Consider the following 21,349-nt stretch of genomic DNA (forward strand, 5'->3'; position numbering starts at 1 on the left):
CAGCATAAATTTTGCTTTGCAACATTCAGGACATATTACTTCTAAACTTTATGCTTTCCATATCCTCAGGAGACAGCCATTGGAAAAGTGGTTACCTGAGATGTATTTAACTTTTGTTGACAGTGAGGACACCAACAAAATGATTAATAACATTTTGCATTAGTTAGTCTTTTTACCTTTCAATGAACACGTACACATAATAACTTAGATACATTTTATAGGAAAAAATAATCATGTTGAAAGTAGAAATCTTTGTGCCCCTCAAAATATACCTTAATAGAAATTTGATTTTGATGAGTTCAAAATAAGATGATATAGTTAATTGATGGCTTCAGGGCCCAGAATGCTCTCTCATAGGGATGTGTAAGATATGGTTGCTGAAATCAGGGGGCTGGTGGTCAAAGGGGATGTCAACATAGTAATGAACCAGGCAAGTTCTTGAATGCCCAAGGGTGTCTCTTCCTTTTAATCTTTGATAGTCATTTCAGAAGGGAAGATATGCTATCTCCTTCACTGTCCTCTTCCCACAAGCCTCTTCTCTTCAAGTAAACCTATGAATGGGGCACACAGGGAAAGGAGAGCAACTTTCCTGGATGACTGTGTGTAGGATTACACTGGTCCCTGTAGCAGTGTATGGCTTTACCGATTGAACCCTGGACAACAAAGGAGATATTCCGGGGAAAAGATGTATAATCTGGAAGAGAAAATGTTAATTGAAATCTAACTACTTGCACAAAATTCCTTAGGATGTTACTTTTATATCTAGCTCCTCATAGTCACACTACAGAAGGGTTACTATTCTTTCCTTTTTTTTTTTTAAGCTATATTGTTTGGTAGTTGGACATTTAGATAAGTTGTGTAAAGATGAGTATAAAGATACAATAGAATTTTAAGAGAAATCAAACAAGAATTCCAGTACATAGAAAATTTAATTTAAAATAACTTAAAATAGCTCATCAAGAAATTTTAATTCAGTGCCTTGGTACCAGATGCTTAAGCTTGGGTCTGATCTCAAATCAGTTCAGATAAATAGCTATAACCAAAAATTTATATATATGAATATGTATATATATGTACCCATATATGTATACATGTATGTATGTCTGTATACACATTCATGCATACATATATTAACTTATTTATGTATATATTCAAGAGTTATAAATTCAAGACACATATAGATTCAAGATATATAGGAATTCAAGATACTTATAGATTTACGGTATATAAAAATCTGCCCTCACTCGGAGGTGGAATTCTTTAGCTTTACTCATAGCACAGATTTTGGAAAAATTACTCCTAAAAGGAACACATTAACCATAGATGGAACAGATCTCTACTCCCCCTCTTTTAAGTATTGTACTCTTCTTAAGGTTGTTAAATCAGGTATAGAATGAAACTTTTATTTATTTATTTATCCTTAAATATTTATTTATTTATTTATTTATTTTGAAATTAGAGACAATTCTGAAGTGGAAGAAGCCTATGCACTTGGGCCTGTCTTCAGGTAGAAGCAAATAGTGGGAAAGAGCATTTTCCAGCAAAACAGATTTCATTATGTACAATGCATACGCCATGAAGAGAGGTGGACTATTTGTTCTTCACTTAAAAGTTTGTATTTCTCACCTACTGGAGTATAAACATCTATTTCATGAAGTGATTTTCTTAAAATAATCTTTTCTTCAGCTATAGACACAGTAAAGTAGCCATGTACAATTAAATTTTTAGCTTGCTTCCAATCTTTTTTCCCAGAAAAGCTTTCTCCAACGTTAGTAGCAGTAGCAAGTAAGCAGCAGCAGAAGTGTGGTTCTCTATGCAAATGAGACTATTTGTAGTGGTTAGGTCTTTTCAGCAAAACATTTTGTAGAAGTTTCTTGGGGTGCACACTTTCCTTTAGTGCATACCCAAAGACTGTGTTCTCACAGGAGGATGAGCTTAAGTGGGTTTCCAAAATCCCCAGTACTTTCACTTTTGTGTGGCCTTTTAAAATGTAATTTAAAAAACTCTCTATGATCTAATAAATGTACTATGTTGTTAAAAATTGACAAAGATACCAGTTTAGATTCTAAACTTGGGTTTACCTACCTCAGTTGAAGCATCAAGACCATAAAGAATATGAAAATTTTATTTTTATAAGGAGATTTACACAGAAAAAACCATATTTCTGTTCTGTGGGTTTTATTTTAGTTTTCTTAGCTTGTTTCTGTTGTGTGCACACAACTAGTAGATGCCTTTCTTTCTTTGGCCAGGGATGCTTCTGATATAATATCTGAATTAGGAAGGATTTTGTTTTAGCTTAAGTGGTAAAAACTATAGGTCAAAATCCATGAAAAAGAGTTCTCTAGGTGAATAAGAAAAATACAAAAAAATTAGGAAAATATGTAAACTCAAGTTATGAGGTATTTCAGAGATACAGTGCCAGTAAAAATGCTCTTTCCCACTATTTGCAACTGCCAGAGCTCTTGCTTTAGTCTTTCTGTCTGCATATTTGAAGAAACATGGAAAAGTTTGAGATAAAAGCCCTCTTGCTCAGGTGAGGGCTGCTGTACTTCAGAGCAGAGTCAGAAAAAGAAAGTTATAAAGTAATATTTAAATGTATTTATATAAGAACAAAAAATATCCTTAAAAAGTTACTAAAAGTTTTTTTTTTAAGTACTAAAAACACTCACTTTTATAGGGCACATGATTGTCTGTGTGACCACTCTTTCCAGAGGGAGTTTTTTTGTTTTTAAATACTAGGAAAGTATGACTTATTCAAATTAGATTTTCCATGCTGTATTTAGTCTCACAGACATGTTTAGTTCTAAAACTGTGGTTTACTGTGTTCTGGAGAGTATGTATATAAAAAAATCCCAGGAAACCCTTACACCTAACTCAGATGTAGTCAGTGCATCCTACACCATGATCTCTCAAGTCCTGTAGCTTATTGCTTCCGTTAACCAGAAATCCTGAATTCTCTGTATCTAACTTTCTATGGCTAGAATCTGGGAAAATGATCCATTATCATTTCTTCTAAATAGCCAAGTTTTTAAAGTTTATCAAAATTTGATGATCTTTTTCTCAGAGTCAAATAGATCATTCCTCTGATATAGTAAGAACCAGGAATTTCCAGCAAAACAGATTTCATTATGTACAATGCATACACCAGAAGCACACAGATCACACATGAATCTCAGTCAACACACACAGCATTCACTCAAGGAGTAAATGAGTAATGAGCCAAACATACATACATGTGCAAATGTACAATTAACAGCATATTATTTTAGATCCTAATGTCCTTTGAATATTAAAAATGAGTCAGGAGACACTTCCGGTGACATTTCTATGGAAGCTCTAGATTGCAATTTTCATGTAGAAGTAGCTTCATATCACATCTCGTGAGGTTCGTATTGCACAGCAAAGCACCATGCTGAATATCATGCCAAAGATCTGAAACAGAAGGAACCACTTGTTAATGACTTTCAAACAATAGAAACTGATTTTTTAAAAAAGAAAAGCAAACTGCATGGGTGTCTAATAATTAAAGCCCAAAATTACTGACTGTAAGTGACATTTTTATATATACTACTTAATTATCATTGCTGGCTAAAGGCTTCCATATTAGCATGTTAACTCTTAGTTGTTTACACTTAGGTCTAAAGCGTTTCCTGTTGTTGGAAAAGCTCTAAACTTTTGCAACAGTCAATATGCAACAGTGTAATATGCAACACATATTACAAAGTAGAGCATCTTTTCATTTTTCCTGCTCCATTTTAAGGTACAAATGATGCTTCACTATTTAACTCAATAGTTTGCCCAAAGCATAAACTAAGGTGTTAGAACTATGGTATTACTGATGTCTTCTGCCTCTTGGATAATTCTTTGAAAAGCCAAATACTTGGCAAATCCAGTAGCCATTGGTATAGTTTGAATAGAAGGATGTCAAAAGATCTTTCTTGTTCTCAATCATTTCCCCAACAATTTCCTAGACCCTATAGAATGTTATCAGCGGGTGCAATGTTTATAAACTACTGTCAATGTTTGTTTAAAGAAATCTGTACCATTACCCTAGGATTTTCTCTTTCATCCATCCTTCATCAGACTAGAATCTATACATGTTCAATTTAAAAAGCCATGTACTATCTGCTATATGGAAGGGAGAAATTAGGCTTAAGTAAAAGCAGCCTGGAGCAGGGCTCTAAGCTCCTGGCTGCCAGAACTCAGTAGCAGTGTATGGCAGAGGAGACACTTCACGACTTCTGGCTCACTGATTGCAACTCTTACCTTAAGAAGAAAGGAGTTACAAAAGGATCAGATCTGGGGGTGCGGATTCAAGATGACCAATAGAGGGCCTTTCCCGCTAGTGTGGTTGTCAGGTTGGATACAACACTTGCTTTGCCCCGGTTGTACCCTAAAGGGATCCCCTCAGAAAAGAACTTTCTTAGCACTGTTCTTCCACTGTCATGAGTACGGGTGACTGTCTCTACGATGCTCACTCTTTGAGATGATGGAATTGTTAGGGGTGTCTCTTTGGTACCTCTATTATGCAGCCCATTTTCAAATCTTCTGCCTCAAAATTGTTCTCAGGAAGCCACAGAACAGTGAGCAGGCTAGCCCCAGAGCAGGTGAGGAGGGGCCTGAGAGATGTCCCTGGGCTGGGAGGCCCTCAGTATAGTATTTCACCTGCGGCCCCATCCGGCCGCACTCTAAATACAGAAGAGAGGGAAAGTGCTTGTGTGTCCTGGAAAGCTGCCAATTCCTTGATTTTCCTTGCAATTCCCTTTACCCCCGCCTTAGGTGATGCCATGAATTCATCTACATACAGAACTAGAGGGTAAGGACTACCTTAGCATCAGCTATTATGACTCAACCCTGGACGGTGGAAATCACCACTTTACTAGTCTGACTCAAATCCTGCTTCCCTCCAGCTTACCTCCACATGGCAACACAGGTCCTTCTATCCCTTGGTGGTTTCCTTCTACTTTAAGGATAGAGCCCAATCCCTCAAATGGGCACACAAAGACCACAGTTCTGCGGACTCTCACACCCTACTCACTGTCCTCTCTTGCCGCTCCTGTGATGTCCTGTGGGCCCCTACCAGTTCTTGCACGCTTGTGTACTTTGGAGGCCCAGAGCCATTTGCAGGTGCCCGGATGCACTATGCTTCCCACTTCTGCATGTTATTCCTTTTGTCTGGGTTCTGGGTTTGGGAGGGCTCAGATTATGTCCAGAGCTAGCATTTGTTGAGTGCTATCTTCCAGACACTTCATATGAGTTAGTGCCTACAAGTACTTTACATGTATTATCCCATTTCATCCTCACAACAATCTTAGGAGGTTGGTACATTAAAATCCTCATTTTCCAAATGAGGTAATTGAGGAATAGAGAAACTAAAAAACTTTCCCATGATCCCAGGGCTTGTAAGTAGTGGAGCTAGGAGGTGAACCCAAACCAGGGTGCCAGAGCTTGCACTATTATTCACTACACTACACTACTTCTGCAAATCCTAGGTGAAAGAGATTTACCTGGTGGGTTATTTTAAATTTCTAACAGTAAGAAGAGACCCAGAATTGGAAATCACTTGTCTAGTTTAAGCTTGCTGGTCTTAATGTGGGAAGTTATTGCAATGATAAACTCAAGGTCATAATTAGGTTCAAGTTAAAATTGGTATATTTGAGGGGCACCTGGGTGGCTCAGTGGGTTAAAGTCACTGCCTTCAGCTTGGGTCATGATCCCAGTGTCCTGGGATCGAGCCCCACATCGGGCTCTCTGCTCCATGTGGAGCCTGCTTCCTCCTCTCTCTCTCTGCCTGCCTCTCTTCCTGTCAAATAAATAAAATCTTAAAAAAAAAATTGGTATATTTGAGAGAACTGAGTATTGATAATCAAATGCTTTGTTCTTAGAAGATGTCTTGTCAACAACCATCTGTCTTTTATGAGAAATCTCTCCTAAGATACTGCCGTAACACACTTGAAGACAAATAAGATGCAAAGGCTTCTTAGAAAGCAAAAAAGGTAAGTTCTGGAACTTTCTCACCGTGAGACCTGCAATCCCAATACCAACAATTCCGATGAGCTGGAGCTTAACACTGATTATGGCCTCAATTTCATCAATGCAATTCTGTTTTGGAAAAAAAAAAGTCAGGAATAACAAATGATGGTATCTGTGAATTATCACTCTGATGCAACCCTCTCCTTCTCTATAGCATTCTGTTAAAGTTAATCCGTGTCAGCTTCTGCTCACATTTAAACCACTTCTCTTAGATAGCACCATTCTGATAACCTTAAAGCGAAAGTGTGTATTGGGGAAAAAATATAATCCTCTCCTTTTGGTGGAATGTTCCTATTTAGGCCAACGACTGCTTCAGAACCTAAAACCTGGCTGGAGGAAGCTATTCTAGGACCTGAAGCATTTAAAAATTTGGGGCATCTTCTTGCTTTCAGCATATAAAAATAAGTAAAATATCCCTCAAATAGTAGTCCCTTGCTTTTGTGTTGTCATTAATAACTTAAAAGACTTTTTACATACTTGGTCCAATTTACTATGCAAGGTAGGTATTACTTAGTAAGAGGCTTAAAAGTCTGTACAGGTTCAAATTAAACAAAGGAAAACTGAATGTTAGCAGTTAGAGGACCACTCTTTTCTATGATGGCTGGGCTGCATGGATCTCTATCATTTCATTTGCCCCATAGAGACGTGTGCAGGGCAGGTTCAAAGAAAAGGGGTTATTGGACAAAGAACAGAGGAGACCATTTGTAATTATTAGTTTCTCCAGTTTCTATTTGGAATCCTCTTAAGCACAGAGGTATGCAATTTTGTCTTTAGGCTGCCCAGGTCCTTTTACTTGTCACTGGTCAACTCCCTTTAACACTCACATAAGCTATATGAAACCCTTACCACTATTCTTATGTCTTCTATCATACTGCATTCATTCATTCATTCATTCATTCATTCATTCATTCAACAAACTGTCCTTGAGCATCTACATTGCATCAGTCAGTCACTGGAATGATATAGTAGGTATGGAGATACATGATTTCTTCTGCCCTTAGGGAGCTCACAGCTTAGAAAAGGATATAGACCACAAAAAATAATACATTATAATACATTCTAATAAAAGTTTGAGAGCCACTATACTAGATATCAGCTCTCTCACTGGAAAAAATGGGAGTAAACCTACAGTAAATCCTCCAGGCTTCTTCTCCTTCACCTATAAATGTACATGCTCCATTCAGGGCCAGGCAGTGTTGAAGGCAGAGAGCATGCAAAGTCAACAAGGGAGCTCTGCTGCTTACTTCCTGCTCTCTCATAAAGTCAAAGAAGTACCCTTCTCTGTTGAAAGTTAACTCGTTTACTAGAGCCAGACCTCATTCCTTCTTATCGCCTCAGGAAGCCTGTGCTGTCAGTTATCTTCTTGTCTTCCATACATTCAGCCTCTACTTTTCCACTGACATTTCCACTCATCGCACGATGTCACGCCCGTGTATTTCAGTCTAAAACAAAACACTCCCCTCCAGTGTTGTCCTCCTCTCGCTCTGCCCCATCCCCCCCGCCTTGCTTTCACACTAGCTTCTTTTTTTAAGATAAACATGGCTTATTTTTGCTTACTGTTGAAATTTGGGAAATTCAGTAGTTCCCCCTTATCTGTGGTTTTGCTTTTGCAATTTGCTACCCCTGGTGAACCATGGGTCTGGAAGCGGATGATCTTCCTAACATATTGTTAGGTCATTAGTAGCTCAATGACCTAGTTATCTCATCATTTTATCATTTCACATCATCACAAGAACAAGGGTGAGTATGGTATAGCAAGATATTTTAAGTGAGAAAGAGACCACATTCATAGAACTGTTATTACAGTATATTATTGATTGCTTATTTTATTATTTGTTATTGTTCATGTCTTACTGTGCCTAATTTATAAGTTAAACTTTAGATATTATGTATAGGAGAAAAGACAGTATATAGGGTTTGGTACTATTCATGTTTCAGTCATCCACTGAGGTCTTGCAACATATCAGCTGCTGATAAGGGGGAACTACTACAGATTATTAAAGAAAAGAAAACAAGACATTTTTGTATTCTTACACTAAAGGTAATCACTAACAATGCTGACATATTCTTTCTTTTTTAAGATTTTATTTTTCTAAATATGAAAAATAAGATTTTATTTTTCTAAATGTGGGGCTTGAACTTACAACCCAGAACTCACACCCCAGAGCTCTACCAACTGTGCCAGCCAGCCACCCTTATTGGTATATTGTTTTCTCTCTCTTTCCCTTTTTTTTTTTTAAAGATTTTATTTATTAGAGAGAGAGTGAGAGAGAGCATAAGCAGGGGGAAGGTGCAGGGAGAGAGGGGGAGGGACAAGCAGACTGCCCGCTGAGCATGGAGCCCAATGTGGGGCTCATCCCAGGACCTCGAGACCATGACCTGAGCTGAAGTCAGATGCTCTACTGATTGAGTCACCCAGGCGCTCCTGGTATATTCTTAAACACAAACACACACTTAGTTCATTCTTTATATCCAACTATGTGCTTTTTAGACTTAAAATTATGACTACAAAACCTACTTTCTTTTAAAAATTCTTTGAAATACTGACTTTTAATGATTGTAAAATAATTCATCATAAGATAGTACATAATTTAGAAAAATCCCTTATTTTTTCATATTAGTGGCCAATTCAGTATTCTATTCTTATGAATAACACTGCAATGATACCACATCTCTGATTTCCTTTCCTTAAAATAAATTGAAAAGTGGAATTTCTGAATCAGAGGGCATGAACATACTTAACTCACTTGTCTTTAAATTTCTTTTAAAATTTTAACTCCAGCTACTTAATGTATCAGTTTCAGGTGTAGAATTAACACTTCCATACATTACCCCAGGCTCATCACAAGTGCCCTCTGAAATGCCCATCACCTGTTGAACCCAACCCCACACCCCCCTCTCTGTGGTAATCATCAGTTTGTTCTCTCTAGTTAAGAGTCTGTTTCTTGGTTTGTCTCTTGAATTTTTTTCCCCTTTGCTTGTTTCTTAAACTCCACATGAGTGAAATCATATGGTATTTGTGTTTCTCTGACTTCACTTAGCTTTATACTCGCCAGCTCCATCCACGTCACTGCAAATGGAGAAATTTCATTCTTTTTAGTGGCATAGTAATATTCCATTGTGTTTGTGTCTGTGTGTATACACCGTATCTTCTTTATTCATTCCTCAGTCAAGGGATACTTGGGCTACTTTCATATTTTGGCTATTGTTGATAATGGTACAATAAACATCAGGGTGCATGAATCACTTTGAATTAGTGTTCTTGTTTTCTTCGGGTTAATACCCAGTAGTGCGATTGATAGATCTTAAGGTAGTTCTATTTCTAACTCTTTGAGAAGCCTCCATAATATTTTCCACAGTAGCTGCAGCAGTTTGCATTCCCAATGACAGAGCATGAGGGTTCCTTTTCCTTTGCATCCTCACCAACACCTGTTCTTTCTTGTGTTGTTTATTTTAGCCATACTGAAAGGTGTGAGGTGATATCTCATTGTAGTTTTGATTTGCATTCCTCTTGGTGTGTAGAAATGCAACAGATTTCTGTGTGCTGATTTTGTATCCTGAGACTTTATTGAATTTATCAGTTCTAGCAGTTTTTTTGTTGCAGACTTGGAAGTTTTTCTATATATAATATCATGTCATCTGCAATTAATGAGTGTTTTACTTCTTACTGATTTAGATGCCTTTTATTTCTTGCTGTCTGACTGCTGTGGCTAGGACTTCCAATACTATTTTGAATAAAAGTGGTGAGCAGACATCCTTGTCTTGTTCCTGACCTTAAGGCAAAGGTCTGTATTTCCCCATTGAGTGTGTTAGCTGTGGGTTTTCATACATGGCCATTATTATGTTATATTTCCTCTAAACCTACTTAGTTGAGGGTTTTTTTCATGAATAGACTTTATACTTTATCAAATGCTTTTTCTGATTAAATGATTATATGATTCTTATCCTCTCTCTTATTGATAAATGATGCAGATTTGTGAATACTGAACTACCCCGGCAACCTGATAATAAATCCCAGCTGATCATGGTGAGTGCTTTTTTTAAATGTATTGTTGGATTTGGTTTACCAGTATTTTGTAGAGAATATTTACATCCATGTTCATCAGGCATATTATCCTGAAGTTCTCTTTGTTGATGGTGTTTTATCTGGTTTTGGTATCAGGGTAATGTTGACTTCATAGAATGAATTGGGAAGTTTTCTTTCCTTTTCTGTTTTTTGGGAATAATTCAAGAAGAATAGGTATTGACTTTTTAAATGTTTGGTAGAATTTGCTTGTGAAGCCATCTGGTACTAGATTTTTGTGGGGATTTTTTGGAGTTTTTAAAGTACTGATTCAATTTCACTGTTAGTATTCAGTCTTTTCACATTTTAAGAAAAATTTCTTTCTGATTGAGTCGTGAGAGGTTATATGTTTCTAAGAATTTATCCATTTCTTCTAGATGGTCCAGTTTGTTGGCATATAGCTTTCCATAATATTCTCTTAAGATTGTTTGTTTTTCTATGGTGTTGGTTATTTCTCCTCCCTCTTTTCTGACTTAAATGAGTCCATTCTCTTTTTTTCTGGATAAGTCTGGCTAGAAGTTTATCCATTTTAGATTTTTCAAAGCAGCAGCTCTGGTGTCAGTGGTCTGTTCCATTGTTTTGTTGTTGTTGTTGTTTTTAGTTTCTATATCATTTATTTCTGCTCTAATCTTTATTTTTTTTACTTTCTTCTGCTGGCTTTAGGCTTTAGGCTTTGTTTTCTTCTAGTTCTGTTTGGTGTCTGGTTAGGTGTTTATTTGAGATTCTTCTTGCTTCTTGAGGTAGGCATGTATTGCTATAAAATTCCCTCTAAGAACTGCTTTTGTTGCATCCCAGAGGTTTTGGACGATTGTGTTTTCATTTTCATTTGTTTCATGTACTTTTTATTTTCCTCTTTTATTTCCCACTTGACTGATTCATTGTTTAGTAGCATGTTATTTAACTTCCATGTATTTATGGTCTTTCCAGATTTTTTCTTATCCTTGATTTCTAGTTTCGTAGGATTGGGGTCAGAAATATGCATGGTATGATTTTGATCTTCAGTTTGTTGAGGCTTTTTATTGTGGGCTAATATGTGATCTATTCTGGAGAATGTTCCCTGTTGTATTTTAACAAATTTAGGATGGAATGGTCTGAATATATCTGTTAAGTCCATCTAGTCCAGTGTATCACTCAAAGCCATTGTTTCTTGTTCATTTTCTGTTTAGATGAGTTGTCCGTTGTTGTAAGTGGGATGTTAAAGTCCCCTCCTATTGTATTCTTATTGATTAGTTCCTTTATGTTTTTTAAACTGTTTTATGTATTTAGGTGTTCCCTTGTTATAAGCATAAATGTTTACAATTGTTACATCTTCTTGTTGGATAGTCCTCTTTATTATACTATAATGTCGTTCTTCATCTCTTGCTACAGTCTTTGGTTTAAAATCTAGCTTGTCCAATTTAAGTATTTCTACCCCAGCTCTCTTTTGACATCCATTTGTATGCTGGACATTTCCCTGTCCCCTCACTTTCAATATGCATGTGTCTTTAGGTCTAAAATGAGCCTCTTGCAGGCAACATATAGATGGGACTTGTTTTTTTAATCCATCTGTCACTCTGTTTTTTGATTGGAGCATTTAGTCTATTTACATTCAAGATAATTACTGATAGATGTGTATTTATTGTCATTTTATTATTTATTTTGTGGTTCCTTGTGAAGATTTTCTCTGAAACTTTCTTGTCTTTTATGGTTTGCTGTTTTTCTTTAGTGATATATTTAGCTTTCTCTTTATTCTTTGCATACTTATTAGTGGTTTTTGATAGATGGCTACCATTAGGTTTGTACAGAACCTCTTCAGCATATAGCAGTCTATATTAAATTGGTGGTTGTTTAAGTTTGAACCGATTGTTTTTTCTTCTCCTCCCATGTTTTTATATGTTATTATTTTATTATATTTTATATCCTTTTTTTGTGTGTGAGTTGCTGGACTGATTTTTTTACAGAAATATTCATTTTTATTCATTTTGTATATCCTACCTCTGTGTTGTCAATTTTGGTCTCTCTATATCACTCAAAGAGTGCCTGTTAATATTTCTTGAAGAGCTGGTTCAGTGGTCATTAACTCCTGTTTTTGTGAGGTGTTTCCCCCCACCCATGGAAACTCCGTATCTCTCTTATTCTAAATGATAGAGTATTTTTTCTTGGACAGTGTTCTTGGCTGAAGATTTTTTCCCATTCAGCACTTGGATTATTTCATGCCATTCTCTTCTGTCTTGGAAGGTTTCTGCTGGAAAATCTCCTGCTAGTCTTATGAGTTTTCTCTTGTACTGACTTCTGTTGTCTTGCTTTAACATTTTTTATCACTATATTTTGCCAGTTTAGTTACAATATGTCTTGGTGTGGATCTGTTTTGTTGATTTTGATGGGAGTTGTCTGTGTCTCTTAGATCTGGGTATCTGTGTCCCTCCCCAGATTGGGGAAGTTTTCTGCTATTATTTCTTCAAATGAATTTTCTGCCCTTTTCTCTCTTCTTCTTCTGGGACTCCTATTATAGGAATGGCATGATATTTGAGGGAGTCATTCAATTCCCTGAGTCTATTCTCATTTTGCATAATTCTTTTCTCTTTTATTCAGCTTTCCATTACTGTCCATTACTCTGTTTTCTAGGTTACTAATTCATTCCTCTGCTTCTTTGATCCTGCTCTTCATTCCATCAAGCATGTTTCTCATTTTATTTATGGAGTCCTTTATCTCTGCTCTATTTTTCCTTATCTCCGTGCTAAGGGTCTCACTCAGGTCTTCCACTCTTTTCTCAAATCCAGTGAGTATCCTTATGATTATTACTGTAAATATGCCACTAGGCATGTTACTTATATCTGTTTTGCTTAGATCTCCAGCTGTGGTCTTGTCCTTTATTTCATTTGAGATAAATTTCTGCTTCCCCATTTTGTCTGCCTCTCTCTGTCTGTTTCTCTGCATTAAGAAAGTCAACTGTGTCTTCTGTTCTTGAAACTGCTCTTTCATAAAAAAAGAACAGGCACTTCAGGAGAGTATCCTATGTATGTTGCTTATGCTGTTATTGTGTCCGAGTCACTTTTCCTTTCCATGCAATCATCTGCACTGACTTTCTGCCTGTTGTGTGTTGTGCTTGCTCTCTGTGGTGTTTGGGACCCAGGGAAGCCAGCTCTGAGTATGCATGCCCACCAGGGAAATTTGGAGCAGGGTTAACAGCAAAATGTGCATCAGGCCACTAGACCTATGCTAGACCCCTGAAGCATTGTGGGAGTTGGGGGCTATGTGCCAGGGCAGTCAGGGGTATGAGGCTGGGCTTAGTATGCAGTTGTGACTTGTCACATGACGGTGGCTAGGGACACTCAGCTGGATATGGTGCAGCAGTTGGGCACTTGAAGGCTGGGTAGTAGTGTGGGCAGCTTTAACAAAATTTGTCCAGAGCCAAGGTTAGCAGGCTTGAAGTGGGTGAGTCCTCAAGAGATCTTATGGTCGTGGTGCACTGCTAGAAGGTGAGGTAGCCAGTATCTGTGCTGTCCTGCTTCATGCAGGGGACACTGGGTTTATGCTGGAGGGTGATAGAGGAAAATGGCACCTGCCAGGTCCTTTATTTTCAAAGTCACCCAACATGCTCTGAAATCAGTATGAACAGATCTGTCTCCTGTTTGCCTCTGGAACTGTGTAAACTGCTATTTTCTTGTTGCTTCTCCATATAGGCTGCTCTTTAAGGGTGGTGACCCAGCTATCTCTAACTCTCCCATCTTGCCCAGTGCTGAGTCAGCTGACTTCTAAAGCTCCAGGCTCCAAGTTTCCACAGGTTTTACAAACGCACAGGAAGTCAGCCTCTCTGGTTTTTAAACCAAACATTATGGGGATTAGTCTTCCCTGGTGCAAGAGTTCATTTCTCTGTCCTTTCTGTACGTGGAGCTCCCTCCCTGCTGCTGGCAGCCTCCCTCTGCCTTTCTGACCTTCCTAACCCTTCAGATGCAGCCTTTCTATATTTGTTGTGAAGTTCGTTTTTTCAGTTTTTGGACTGCTTTCCAGTTTACTGACTTGGATGTGGGTGATAGCTAACAGTAAACAACGTCAGGCCAGAGTCTTCCTACTCTGCCCCCTAAGAAACTCTCTTAACTCACAAATTTTGCAATCATAATGACCTCTAAAAATGTTGTACCAATATCTCTAAAAATATTCATTTTAGATCATTTTTGCCAATATCATATATAATTAATAAGAAAAAAGAACTTAGCCAATTTCATAGGTTAAACAATGACAGGTCTTTAATTGGTATTTTTTAAAAAAACATTGCTATTAATTGCCTGCATTTTTATATGTTTAATGGTAATTTGGATTTCATCTTTTCTGAACTCTCTTTTCCTGTCCTTTGCCCCAAGACTACTTGAAAGAGCACCCTTATTCCTTACATCTCATTTCAGTCAGCATGGGTTCTGTCCTCACTCTGTCCCTGACATGAAGACACCTTTTTAAATGCTCAATCCTATCAATATTTTGGTAGTTATCTTACTGGACCTCCTTGGACATTTAGTTCCCTACACAAACCATCATATTTTCTGCTTCTGTCCCATGGCTTATGCTAGTTCCTCTGCAGAGAGATGTCCCCCTACCCTTTGCTGTCTAATGCTTCCATAGTTACTTCTCACACCTGAAGAGTTAACTGAGACATCATTGCTCCAATCAGCTTTCCCCTGATTCATCTAGCCTCTGGCCTAAGTAACCCACTGGGTTTTCATAGCACTCATACACTCTGTGCATACTTCTGTTCCTGCACTTTATTCATTTCTGTGCATATCTTTCCTGTTAAACTACAAATTCCTTGACAGTAGGGACTTTGTATCATTCTTCTTTGTATTTGCAGTGCCAGGCATAAGGTAGTTACTGACAAATGTTGAGCTGACCTCAGTGGCAGCACCTGACCACCTGACTCTGGTGACCATTCCCTCCCCACAGCATATGTCTTGTCACATGTGTGTTTATTTTTAATACGTTCTTTATTTGACAGCTCTTTCTCTTCCTATTCTTAAATGCTCTTGTTCCCTGGAGTTCTCTTCTTGTCCTTTATTCCAAACCTAATGGATCAATTTCTTACCTACAGCTTTAAGATTCCCATAAAATACTGCCAGTCAGACCTTTCTCCTGTGCTGCAAACTACATTTTCTGACTATTTATTGGACATTTCCAGTTGGAAGTTCCACTGGCTCCTCAAAATTACCATGTTAAGAACTGAACTCACTTTCTTTTCTCCAAAATTTTTCCTTCTTTCTATTCCTCAGTTCAATAAAGGATAGCATCTATTCAGCTGGTATCGACCCCTCTTCTTTCATATCTAACTGGTCTAGTCACCAGGATCTGCAGATTTTACTTCCTAAATGCCCTTCTCTCCACTCCTGGTGCTCAGTCCAGCTTGTTAACAGTTAACATCTCTTGGCTGACCGTGAGATAGCAGCCTTCTCAACTGGTCTCCTTGGTTCCAGATTATTCATTTTCCATCTATTCCCCAAACTGCTGCCACAGCAAACTCAGGAAAATGCAAATCCCACCCCAGATTCTACCTGTGGTGCTTTCCTAAGCATTCAGCATATAATCTAGACTTTTAGCTTCATAGGAGTATTTAAGGCCCTTCAAGGACATGCATCTCCTCCTTGAAGGACTCATATCCACAGGCATCTGAGCTTTTAGTCACTCCCCACCGCTGGCACTTTTCTGGATACAACTACCTTCTCTTGCCTCCATGCTTTACCCCACCCATTCTACCTGGAATACCCTTCTCTTTTGTTTGCTAAACTCCAATTCATCCTTTAAAACTCATCCTAAGAATAACATCAGGGGAAAGGATTTCTGGAGAGATGGCAGAGTACAATGTTCCTAAGCTCACCTCCTCCCACGGACACACCTAGGTAACAGTTACATCAGGGCAACCAACCCAGAAAACCCGAAGACTAGAAGAAGAGACTTTCCACAGTTAATCATAGAGAGAAGGCTACCTTGAAAAAAGTAGGGAGGGCAGAGATGCAGTTGGGATGGTTAGTCTTAACCACAAGCAGGAGGGGTACTGCAAGCACAGAGAATAGAGAGAGACAGACCCCATAACATACATCCCAGGCACAGGGGACTGGCACTGGGAAGATAAGTCCCCATAACATTTGGCTTTGAAAACCAGAAGGGTTTAACTTTGAGAGTTTTTTTTTAATAATCAGTGGGGTTTAACACCAGGAACTTTAAAAAGCAGCACGCTCTACTCTAGGAGAGCCAGAGGGTGCTAGGGAAGTGAGTCACTATTCTTAAAGAGCCCGCATAGCAAACAGGCCTACTGAGATCCAGCATAGAAGCAGCAGTTTGAAAAGTACCTGGGTATATGGGAAGGAGATTTATTTACATCTCAGAACATGAGCTGGAGGGGCAGAGATCTTCAGGAGACTTTTCCAAGAACAAATTCCTGGTGGGCACCATTTCTCTCCCCTCTGCTCCCCAGCCTAAATACCTAGATACCTAGGTACCTGCAAGAACCAGTGAGAACACTTGCCATCCAGTTTGCTAACAGCACATTGCCTGCCTCCGTGTTCTCCTGTGGATCTGGGTCCACCCCATCCAATTAGCTCCACTTGGCAGGAGTCCCTCCAGAGTGGCTCCTGTCATATCTCAACCTGCAATCAGCCCAGGCAGGGATGCCACCGCTCCAAAGTGACTCCTGCCATGGGAAGGGGGAAGATAACCATACACACCATTTCAACTGTAGTCCCAGTAGCCAAACCTTTATAACTGGCAGTTTAGATAGAGAGAGAGAGCTCTGCCAATCAGTGCATATGTAGCTCCACTAGACAGACTGGGGGCAGACACCTGATTTCATTACTGGCCCTGCCCACCAACAAAAACGACCTGAGGACCTCACAGGAAGAGAGCCCTGTAGTTCATGGTCCCTGCAGCATCAGCAGATGGATTGGGAACAGACATCTGGTCTGACTAGAGTTCTCACCCACAAATGAAAGCCTTTTAGGGGATAAGGCAGACATAGTGCTCTGCAGTTTGGTATGACCACAGCTGCAGTAGATGAGATGAGGGCAGACATCTGGTTTGACTGCTGACACTGCCCAACAATAAGCCCACTGTGGTTCCAGACTGGTCCTGTAACAACACAGGGAGCAAATCCTGCCCACCATAGGCAAAGTGGGCCACTGTAGTCATCTGGACTGAAGATAAACAAGGCTCAGCCAGAATAGTAGGGCCTATGTACCCCACATGGAAGACACCCCTTAAGCTCCTTGTCCTGGTGAACAGGGGACATTGCACTGTGGGGTACCACAGGACCTCTTCCTCATAGGCCACTACTTTCAAAGTCAGGAGATATAACTGACTTTCCTGATACGTAGATACAAACACAAATATTTAGACACCATTAGGAGAAGATGTCCTAAATAAAAGAACAGGACAAAAACGCAGCAAAAGAATGAACTGAAATGTAGATAAGCAATATTCCTGATAAAGAATTCAAAGCAATGGCTATATTCACTGGACTGGAGAAAAGAGTGAGAATCTCACCGAAATCTTCAACAAAGAGAAAAATAAAAAATAGACTAATCAAAGATGAAAAACTCAGTAACCAAAATTAAAAATATACTAGAAGGAATCCATAGTAGATTAGAAGAAACAGAAAAATGGATCAGGGAGCTGAAACAGGGTAATGTAATGCAACCATGCTGAATAGCAAAAAGGAAAAAAGAACAATAAAAAAAATGAGAATAGGTTAAGGGAATTCAATGACATCATCAAGCATAATAAAATTCACATTATGAGAATACCAGAGAAGAAGAGAGAAAAGGGGGAAGAACATTTATTTGAAGAAATAATAGCTGAAAACTTCCCTAGTCTGGGGAAACAGGTCCAGGCAGCACCAAGAGCACCTGACAAGGTGAACCCATGGAGATATACACCAAAATGCATAATAATTAAAATGGCAAAAAAAAAGTGATAGAGAATTTTAATTGCACTACTGGGTATTCACCCTAAAGATATAAATGTAGTGATCTAAAGGGACACCTGCACCCAAATGTTTATAGCAGCAATGTCCACAATAGCCAAACTATGGAAAGAACCTAGATGTCCATCAACAGATGAATGGATCAAGAAGATGTGGTATATATACACAATGGAATACAATGCAGCCATCAAAACCCCCCAAATCTTGCCATTTGCAATGATGTGGACGGAACTAGAGGGTATTATGCTAAGCGAAATAAGTCAATCAGAGAAAGACAATTATCATATGATCTCTCTGACATGGAGAATTTGAGAGGCAGGGCGGGGGGTTGTGGGGAGTAAGGAGGGAAAAAATGAAACAAGATGGGACCAGGGAGGGAGACAAACCATAAGAGACTCTTAATCTCAGGAAACAAACTGAGGGTTTCTGGGGGGTGGGGTGGGAGGGTTAGGGTGGCTGGGTGATGGACATTGGGGGAGAGTATGTGCTATGGTGAGTGCTATGAAAGGTGTAAGACTGCTGATTCACAGACCTGTACCCCTGGGGCAAATAAAACATTATATGTTATGAGACTGGGGTTTTAACCCACTGAGACACCCAGGTGCCCCAATACATTATAAGTTAATAATAATAAAAAAAGAATTTTAAAAGCAGCATGAGAAAAGTAAACAGTTACATAGAAAGGAAACCCCATAAGATTACTAGCTGATTTTTCAGCAGAGACACTGCAGGCCAGAAGGGAGAGGCATGAACATTTCAAAGTGATGAAAGGAAAAAGCTTGCAACCAAGGCTATCAGCTATCAACCAAGGCTACCATTCAGAAGGAGAGAAAAAGAGTTTCCCAGATAAATAAAAGTTAAAGGAGTTCATCACCACTAAACTGGACTTACAAAGAACATTAAAAGGAGTTCTGTAAGTAGTATGAAAAGGCCATAAACAGGAGTAAGAAAATTACGAAAGGCAAAAAACTTAACATGTAAATACCAACATAATAAAAGTAGTAGATTAGGGGCGCCTTGGTGACTCAGTGGGTTAAGCCTCTGCCTTTGGCTCTGGTTATGATCCCAGGGTCCTGGAATCAAGTCCTGCATTGTCCTCTTTGCTTGGTGGGGAGCCTGCTTCCCCATCTTTCTGCCTCTCTGCCTACTTGTGATCTCTGTCAAATAAATAAATAAAGTTTTTTAAAAAGCAGTAGATTAATCACTTATAAAAGCAGAACAAAGAATAAAGCACAAAAGCAGAAAAGTCAATTTTATCTATAAAAATCAAAGAATTCACAAAATAAAAGAATGTAAAGTGTGACATCATATAAATGTGGAGAAGGGAAAGTAAAAATTTAGTGCTTTTAGAATGGGTTCAAAGTTAAGTGACCACCAGCTTAATATAGACTGCTATATGCACAAGATGTTATATGAGCTTAATGGTAACCATAAATCAAAAACCTGTAATAGTTTGAAGTGGCGGGGGGGTGGGAGGTTGGGGTACCAGGTGGTGGGTATTATAGAGGGCACGGATTGCATGTGGCACTGGGTGTGGTGCAAAAATAATGAATACTGTTATGCTGAAAATAAATAAATAAAATTTAAAAAAAACCTGTAATAATATGCAGAAAATAAAGAGAAAGGAATTAAAGTAAATTATGAAAGAAAATAATCAAATCACAAAGGAAGAGAACAAAAAGGAAAAAAGAACAGAGATGAGCTAGAGAATAACCATAAAACAAGTAACAAAATTGCAGTTAGTTCATGCCTATCAATAATGACTTTGAATGTAAAGGAACTAAATGCTCCAATCAAAAGACACAGGGTGACCAAATGGATATAAAAACAAGACCGATCTACATTCTGTCTAAAATAGACCCATTTCAGGCTTAAAAACACATGCAGATTGAAAATAAAGGGGTAGAAAAAACTTTACCATGCAAATGGAAGCAAAAAAAGCTGGGATAGCAATACTTAGACAAAATTGACTTGAAAACAAAGACTATAATACGAGACAAAAGAAAGTCACTACATAATGATAAAGGGAACAATCCAACAAGAGGATACAACAATTGTAAACATTTATGCATTCAACAAGGGAACACCCAAATACATAAAGCAACCATTCACACACATAAAGGAAGAAATTGATCTACAGTAATAGTAAGGGACTTTAACACCATACTTACATCAATGGATAGATCATCCAGGCTGAAAATCAACAAGGAAACAGTGGCTTTGAATGATACATTGGACCAGATGGGCCTAACGGAGATATTCAGAACATTCCATCCAATAAGAATGGAATATGCATTCTTTTCAAGTGCACACGGAACATTCTCCATAACAGGTCATATGTTAGGCCACAAGACACATCTCAATAAATTCAAAAAGACTGAAATCATACATATTTTCTGACTACAATGGTATGAAACCAGAAGACAATCACAAGGAAAAATCTGGAAAGAACACAAATACATGGAGGCCAAATAACATGCTAGTAAACAAGGAATGAGTCAACCAAGAAATCAAAAAGAAAACTAAATACATGGAGACAAATGAAAATGATCATGCAACATTCTAAAAATCTTTCGGATGCAGCAAAAGCTTTTCTAAGGGCAAAGAATATAACAATACATGCCTACCTCAAGAAGTAAGAAAAATCTCAAACAACCTAAACTTACACAAAAGGAGCTAGAAAAAAGAAAACAAACCAAGCCCAAAGCCAGTGGAAAGAAGGAAATAATGAACATTAGAACAGAAATAAATGAAATAGAGTCTAAAAAAGCAGTAGAACAGATTGATGAAAACAGGAGCTGGTTCTTGATAAAAATCAATAAAATTGATAAATTTTTAGCCAGACTCATCAAAAAAGGAAGAGCAAGAACTCAAATAAATAAAATCAGTAACAAAGGGAAGAAAAAACAATTATCACAGAAATATGAAGGATTATAAAAGAATAAGAAAAATTTTATGTGAACAAATTAGACAACCTAGAAGAAATGGACAAATTCCTAGAAACATATAACCTCCCACAACTGAATCAGGAAGAAATGAAAATTTTAAATGGATTGAATACTAGTAAAAAAATTGAATCAGTAATTTAAAAATCCCAATGAACAAAAGTACAGTACCAGATGGCTTCTCAAGTGAATTCTACCACTTATTTAAAGAAGAGTTAATACTTATTCTTATTTTATTTTTTTTTGTATCCCCCCTCTTTTTTTAGAGAGAAAGAGAGCCTGCATGAGTTGGGGGACAGGCAGAGGAAGAAAGAGAGAATCTTAAGTAGACTCCATGCTCAGCACAGAGCCTGATGCAGGGCTTGATCA

At 38.2% G+C, this 21,349-nt stretch overlaps 1 protein-coding gene across 2 annotated transcripts in view; it reads right to left on the reverse strand.

The window, feature by feature from the left end:
* Nucleotides 1-910: 910 nt before the first annotated feature.
* TSPAN2 (tetraspanin 2) overlaps nt 911-21,349 on the reverse strand; it is a 62,558-nt gene continuing 42,119 nt past the window's right edge. Inside the window, exons 7-8 of one of the 2 annotated variants that reach the window (XM_059375830.1) lie at nt 6,019-6,102; nt 911-3,432 (exon numbers count right to left, since the gene is read on the reverse strand). In XM_059375830.1, the coding sequence (XP_059231813.1) occupies nt 3,367-3,432; nt 6,019-6,102 (150 nt within the window). In that variant the 3' untranslated portion in view covers nt 911-3,366. The remainder of the gene's footprint in view (nt 3,433-6,018; nt 6,103-21,349) is intronic. The other variant, XM_059375831.1, reaches the window with a different exon arrangement.

Source organism: Mustela nigripes, chromosome 14, assembly GCF_022355385.1.
Source record: "Mustela nigripes isolate SB6536 chromosome 14, MUSNIG.SB6536, whole genome shotgun sequence".
NCBI lineage: Eukaryota > Metazoa > Chordata > Mammalia > Carnivora > Mustelidae > Mustela > Mustela nigripes.